The sequence below is a fragment of the Monopterus albus genome, unplaced genomic scaffold (assembly GCF_001952655.1).
Source record: "Monopterus albus unplaced genomic scaffold, M_albus_1.0 scaffold3.1, whole genome shotgun sequence".
Lineage (NCBI taxonomy): Eukaryota > Metazoa > Chordata > Actinopteri > Synbranchiformes > Synbranchidae > Monopterus > Monopterus albus.
In genome coordinates, this window is record NW_018127883.1 from 7,208,001 (window position 1) to 7,215,315 (window position 7,315).

General features: G+C 45.4%; 1 protein-coding gene across 1 annotated transcript; it reads left to right on the top strand.

Annotated features, from left to right (window-relative positions):
- Positions 1-216: 216 nt before the first annotated feature.
- dact2 (dishevelled-binding antagonist of beta-catenin 2) lies at positions 217-4,981 on the top strand. Its single transcript, XM_020596836.1, has 4 exons — positions 217-770; positions 2,062-2,194; positions 2,334-2,624; positions 2,794-4,981. The coding sequence occupies exons 1-4, from the start codon at positions 498-500 to the stop codon at positions 4,659-4,661; spliced, it is 2,565 nt and encodes an 854-aa protein (XP_020452492.1). The 5' UTR covers positions 217-497; the 3' UTR covers positions 4,662-4,981.
- The last annotated feature ends 2,334 nt before the right edge of the window (positions 4,982-7,315 follow it).

Genomic DNA, 7,315 nt, shown 5'->3' on the forward strand with positions numbered 1-7,315 from the left:
ATACCATTGACAGGAGCCTGTCAAATGTGTTCCTCCTGTCTCAGAGCTGCCTTCTCGGCTGATTAATTTGAATCTGAAAAAAATCACCTAAGACTTTTACACAGTTGAGCACAGAGCCTCTCTGCTTTAGCTTGGCACTGGAGAGAATACAAACAATAAAAGATTGGTGAAAATAGAATAATAACATGGACGCCATGCGGTATTACGCAGAGGTGTTCAGTACGTGCCTAGGCAGCTCCGGGGCTTGAACCGGAGGATTAACAGGCCACCAAATGTTCATCGGAACCCAGCAACCAGCCAATAGGGAGGGAGGCCATTTGGTCTGTGGGAGGAGCTCAGTCTCCTCTCAGCTCAAAATTTACAGGTAGTTCAAAGCCCAAACAGAGCAGCAGTAGCAGCTGCAGAGAGACAGAGACTAACCAAGCAATCGTCCAGCGAGTTGGACGTTTCTTTATTAGCATTGTTTTCCGGATAATGCCCGGACATCGCTCTCCAGCATGCTGAGCAGAAAGGGGTCTTGTGCGGGGATGATGAGTGCTGCAGTGGGAGTGGACCGCAGCAGGGTCGGGGAGCGGCTGCAGGCTGCTCTAGCCGGGCTGCAGGAGCTGCATCTACTGAGGGGCAGACAGAGCGACATGGTGAGCTGGGCACTGAAGATGGACCGAGAGGAGCCCGTCACCTTTGTCCACGCCACCCCGGAGGTTCCCAGGATGATGGGGACTGAGGAACAGCGACTGGAGGCGACTCTGACAGCTCTGAAGCAACAGCTGGTAGGAAATTAATGAATACCATATAAAAGCAAACAATTACAACGCTTCTCTGGGGACGTTACCCTTTGGTGTCAGCATTAAACTTTTAGTATAGTTCTCATTCATAACTATTGGATTAACGCTGAGCTCAAATTCACAAATTTAGTTTCACTGTCCGCGGAGTAAAAGCATCAGTTTGAAGCCTGCCTCAGCTGACGTTCATGTGAATTCTGCCTTCAGTTATTACCAGACACACTTTAATGTTCTCAGCTGGGGGTAGGAAGTCGGATAGGTGTCATAAATCAAGGGTCATTGCCTGACCAGGAGGACAGGGTTGTGTGTGTGCGCGCGCGCGCACACAGTGCGCGTGTAGACTGTAGGAGGCAAAACCTCAATCATTAACCACTAATGCCAGGAGATTAAAAAAAAAATGGTAGTGTGTTTTTAAAGGTGGATATTCTGCTGTGAATGACACCCAGTGGGAGTCTCGGCCCTGAGAGGTAAGTGTTAGTGTTTTTCATGACAAGCTTTTTCCATGAGTGTTTAGAAGAAGTGTAGGGATTGAGCTACCATACTTGGCTTTCCGCACAGCCCAGGAATGAAGTGAAAGATAACTTGTGATTAGACAGTGTTTTAATTGTGCTCTACACTCTCTCAGAATACAGCAATTGTAGATTTACAAAAACCCATCTAAGCCCACAGCAATAGACACATGAAGACTAGAGGATGCAGCCAGGCCACTTTAGTGCCTTTGTAGAAACCAGCAGACCTAAGTTGCTCTTACGAGTGATTGAAATATTACTTAAATTGTGTATTTTTTGCAGGCAGTGACCTCCTCATTTTAAGATCCACTGTAACAGTAAAAGCCCAAACAGTCCTCCATCCCAGCCCCCAAGATTTCCTCCTCTAGTAGTTTACACAATGGCCAGGCCCTCACTGTGGGGGAGAAATGAGTTACCCACCACTGCCTCTTCCATGCTCCCCCATGTCCTGCTGGGGTTAATCATCAGCCACAGTTGTAGCTTTTGTTTTTCTGATGGCTATACATTAGCACATCTTTTATCTGAACAAATGATTTTTAAAAGATCTTTTAAAAAAATATAGCTTTTCTAACCTACATCCTGATTTTTCAGCTTAACTGTCCTGTTCACACCTGTGCAAAGAATTCTGGTGTAATTGTATACATGTGTGTGACTGAGGAGCTTGAATGCCCTGCTTTCCATAGAAAATCTAATTAGACTTGCCTTCTGGCTTTAGGTTGTATCACATAGTTTAGGAGGGTTGGCTAAAGAATTACTTGTTTGTTTTACAGTCACGCCTTCAGAAGCAGGATGTAGGCCTGAAGACTCACTTGCAGCAGCTGGACCAGCAGATCAGTGAGCTGAAGCTTGATGTGAGCAAGGCCTCCACAGAGCAGCTGGAGACTGACAGCAGGCCAAGTTCAGGTGTGTAGGCACACACTCACATAAAAAAGCCTTATGGCTGTTTACTTTATAGCAAGTAACAAAATATGCGCCCAGCCTACCATCACGTGATGTTAAATACTGAGACAAATAGTTGTGTCATTGTTCCTGATCTCTCCAGGTTTTTATGAGCTCAGCGATGGTGGCTCCTGCTCCCTGTCTAACTCCTGCACCTCTGTGTATAGCGAGTGTCTGTCATCCTCCCAGACAAGCCTTCTCCTCCTTCCTGTGAGCCCACCTAATTCCCACATTAGCCCTCCATCACACATTGATGTCTGCCACAGACGCTCTGCTGATGAGAGCACTACCCAGCCCAACCCTCCTTGGGCCACAGGCATCCATCTGGGCAGCAGCAGGATCCGAGGAAGCACTACAGGCACTGAACAGACACGACCAAGACCTGTGTCCACAGGTAACCACATCTCTCAGTCTCTAATTTAAGGTAGTTTCTCATGTAGTAGTGGGAACCATTCAACAGTTGCTAATAAGCAACTCACCATGTATTTTGCTGCATAATAACAGTGTTTTTCAGTGGATGAGAGCTTTAAAAGGTTCATCAGTATTCTTGTGTTACCTATCAGGTGATCTTGATTGGATGATGACTCAAGGACCAAGCTACTGCAAATCTGTGGGTGCAAAGAAGTTGCCAGTGTGCCCAAACCTGAAGAGTTCCTCAGTGGACCCCAAGTTTCAGAGCAACCTGTTGTCTCGCGGTGGTGCTGAAGTGTATCACTACCCCAGCCCCTTGCATGCAGTGGCTCTCCAGAGTCCCATTTTTTCCAATGGAAGGAACCCAGCCACACCTGGGCTTCTAGAGGGCCATGGACCCCCACTGAAAGGTTCTGACACCCTTCACAGGATGCAAATGGGTTATGAGACCCTGGGTTACATTGACCAGCTCCTCCAGCGCAGCTTGAGCAAAATCCAGAATGAAACAGGCACAGACATTCAGCAGTCGCAGTGTGACTACCCCAGAAAGCCCACTGAAGTTGTAGCTGTGTTTCCTGAAGTGTGTCAGTCTGAGGTGACTCTGCACCAGCCTCTTCCAACCCAGAACACAAACATCACCCCACTAAATAGTGATCAGAAAAGACAACGCATAACATACTCCAGCCAAGAGCCAGTTGACAGCACGAACCACAGCCAGTCATTGAAAGCCCCAGAGGTTTCACAAAGATATTCCTATCCTGTTGCTATGAGAGAGTACAGCTCTGATGAAGTTGCCACTACATCTGTGAGGAAGAATGATAAACCACAAGAAGAATATGCTAGTGGGACAGGAAACCATTCAGCGAAGAGATGTGGGAATAAGCTGGAGTCAACCCCACAAGAGAGGAGGGGTTACAGAGAAAGGCCAGTGATAAGCCACAGCTCGAGCACAGAGAAGAGTCAAGGCTTCGAGGTTCATTCTGGTCTCACAAATTCCCCTGAGTTCGTCCATGCCAAGTTTGTCCCTGCTGGATCTCAGAGGGTCAAGGTAAGACAGGCAGACCGTAAAACCAAAGCCGTGAAGCTGAGAAGAAAAAGCAGTGAGAAGCCTCGAGCAATGAGGCAGCAACACGGTGAAAGGAGCAGAGAGGCCAGCAGTGGAGCCAAGGGGGAGCAGAGGAGATCTGGAAAGGGAAAAGTGACCCAGAAAGTTACCACCTGTTACACAGAAGACCGTAGACTGGGTTCAAGCTCAGACTCCAGCCACTGTAGCCCAGGAAATGGCATGTATACCCAGAAAGTCAATCCTAAATTGAATCCCATCAACAAGTCCAGCAAAAGCCGAAGACTTCAGTGTATGGACTATGAGCAGCCTGCAGAGCAGAGGAAGAGGAGACAGGGGGCTGCCAAATGGCCATCTGAAGTGGAAATGTTCCAGGCCTCATGTGTTCAACGTCAGAGGTCAAAAGAGCCTCATGTCCAGGCACCAGGGAACATGCAGATGGTCCGCAGTATGAGTGCCAAGCCAGGCCAGTGGATGAGACCACCTCACCCCTTCCCGTTCCCTGGGTCCTCAAACTCTTTCCTCCACAATCTTAATGCCCGATACCCTCCAGCACCATACCGTGTGTCCAGCCAATACCCACCAAGATGTGAGTCTGAGTATTCAGCTGAATGTGCCTCCCTGTTTCACTCTACCATTGCTGAAAGCAGCGAGGGGGAGATGAGTGATAATACCACCAACCACTTTGGAGACAGCGAGTCCAGCCAGAGCTTCCAGTCCTGCTCTGACTCTGAGAGCAGCCAGTCCCTGTACGAGGAGGATCACGTGGACAGCCTTGAAGAGGAGGGAGGTTTAGTGTGGGCTGATGCCGCACTGGGGCCCACCGCTGCTGGACGTCGCCTCCAGCAGCTCCCACGCCCTGAGCCATCAGCCTGCCGCATCAAAGCTTCACGAGCCCTGAAAAAAAAAATTCGTCGGTTCCAGCCTGCCTCCTTGAAAGTCATGACCCTGGTGTAGAGACACACCCGGGGTAAAAAGACAACTGGTGGAAATCAGAGATCAGTTTTCAGAACCTGTGGGAAAGAGCTCACCTGGTCTTTGCACAGCTCCCTCAGTCATCACTGAGAAGCAGCCATTATACTGGGCTAGTTTGTTAAAACTAGAAAGTTAAGGATTTGGTTGAACCTGGAGCTGTACAAAATGGTGCATCTCAAAGCATGTATAACACAATTGTTACACTTAATTTGTAAATATTTATGTTGCTATAATTAAAGTTTGTGATGGCGTGTGGCTGCATTAGACATGTCATGGACATTTCTGCCATATAATTGCATGTACCTGTGAAATAAAACCTTTTACATTTCCTATTTCAAAAAACTATTTTCTGTTCATTTCTTCATTGATTATAACAATCTATGTTTATCTTATTAGAATAAACTGATATTTAACATATGTTGGGAAAGTTTGCACTGAGTTTTAATCCATCCGCCGCTTTTTTTCTTATATTTAACCAGCCAACACTGAGTATGGTCCATTAACTTGTTGAGCTAAGTTCTAGCTGCAGTTTTAATCGCACCCACTTTTTCTTCATCAGTAAGTGAACAATGTTGACAGCATCTCTTCTGCCAGCTCCTCTCTTATACTGGTAACTGTTTATCACACATGTCGAAACAAAATCTCCACCTAATCTTCACAAACTGAGGCTGAGCAGTTTAGCACAGATAGTACTAATTGCTCTTTATCTGGGTTCCTGATTCTTCCCAGCTGTTGCTTTAATAAGCTGCAGCTTCAACAGTTAACCCAGAGTCGTGTTTAATTTGAGGGTGAAACTTATCAGACTCAGACATGTAAATGTAAGTAAACACACTCCTACAGTTTCACAGGCATAAAGTTGATGTCAGGAGAGACTCGGGTTTCTGATGAGAGATCTAAGATATGGCACATGGGATTAAGCAGCACTGACAGATGGTAAGAGGCTCCTCATCTGTGAGCTGTCATGAGAAGATTAAACAATAGACAAGAGCGCAGAGTCTCCTAATAATCTCATTTAGAAAAACCTGCCTTGGTATCGTAGCCGGGTGGAAATGCACCTGTTAGACTTATGTATGGAAAAAGGGGTGCTACCGCTTTTAGAGAAGTAACCCTGGGAACGAAGAGGATACTGGGTATCGATCCAGTGGATTCTGGGAAACTAAAAAGCCATGTGTGTTCATCTGACCAAAGCGGTATTTCAGCGGAAGATCTGTACCGGTTGTTTAAGGTAAATCTTGTACACCGCGAGTTTGTAATAACAGAATATCTTAGTCCCACCGTGTGACCCGTGGGATTTGCGGACTGTGTTGTGAATCGATTACTGCAGACGGATTTTCTGTACAGTGAGCCATCACAGTTATTTCTGTATTTTCTGTATTCCTTACTTCAACGGAAGAGCATTTTTTGTTGTACTTCAAGGCAGGGGCGCAGTTGTAAAATGAGAGAGGGACAGGGTTGACGCTGTTGTTTAATTCATTGTCTTGTTCATTTTATATTTTTTTGGAGAAAACCCCAATTATTTATATTCAGAATAAAACACCCAAAAGACATTGTTGTGTCCTGCGCTGGTTCAATTTCACCAGGCCACAGTATCTTTAAATTAAAAATCTTTCAACATCAGCCCTCTCTCCTGTGGTCATTTATAATAGTGTTTTCTCCCATCAGGCAGCCACTGTGACCTTAAAGTTCCCAACTAAGAAGCTTACAGGGCTGGCAAACATTTTCAGTATTTCATCACATTTTACTTTGAAGTTATGCTCCCTGCAGATGGCTGTGGAGACCATTATTTTTTAAACTCATGAATCATTCATGTGGAGGCTAACAAGAAATTTCTGATTGCTTTCAAGGAAGAAAAGGCATCGTTTTTTGAATAAAAGCACTCACAAAAGACCATATGTTAATTCAGCAGTATTATTTTCTCTATTCATCAAACATAAGACAGGTCCAAAGGGCAAAAACTAGAAACACACTTCAAAGATTTCAAGTTTAGCGAGTTGCTAGGATTGAATCAACTTAGGATTTGTACATCCAGCTGACCTCTGTCCTCTCCATCAGAGCAACAGCGAGTGGTTGGTGGGATTAGTGCTGCTGTTTTCAACCCAGCTCAGAGGGAGCATGACAGGCCCTGGACTTGTCTTTGATGTTGAGAGTAGCACGACTGTGTCGGCTTGACCTTGTGTGCTTGCTGACCTTTCCAGCTGTAGAGCTGGTTCATCTCTGAGGTCACGTCTCCCCACAATAGAGGGGTCAGGGGCCTTTTTGTACTTTTTGTGGTGTTGCTGCCTCTGGGCTTGTCTTTTTTGTGTTTCTCCATGTTCAACATGCCTGCCATTTACTTTCTTTTGACTAATTGAGCCTGTTCTATGGAAAGTAAGCCCACCTTTCTGCTTTCAAAATAAATATACAGTACTTGATTTGATTTGATTTGATTTATTCTTTCAAGCATATAAAACAGTTGATATAACAACACACATTTTTACACACAATCCAATATCAATTAGCTTATACCTAATACATGCTTGAATGGAGTAGGAAGAAGTCAGACTTATCCAGTCCTACCCCATGACATCATCTTACCATCATTGGTTTGCAAGCAATAAATGATTCACTTCTACACACACACATATTATACTAAAAAA

Excerpts from the sequence above, each read along its gene's own strand:
- dact2 (XM_020596836.1), top strand. The coding sequence starts at position 498 with ATGCTGAGCAGAAAGGGGTCTTGTGCGGGGATGATGAGTGCTGCAGTG. Across the intron at positions 2,195-2,333 it reads TGACAGCAGGCCAAGTTCAG|GTTTTTATGAGCTCAGCGAT; the intron begins GTGTGTAGGCAC and ends TGATCTCTCCAG. Across the intron at positions 2,625-2,793 it reads ACCAAGACCTGTGTCCACAG|GTGATCTTGATTGGATGATG; the intron begins GTAACCACATCT and ends GTTACCTATCAG.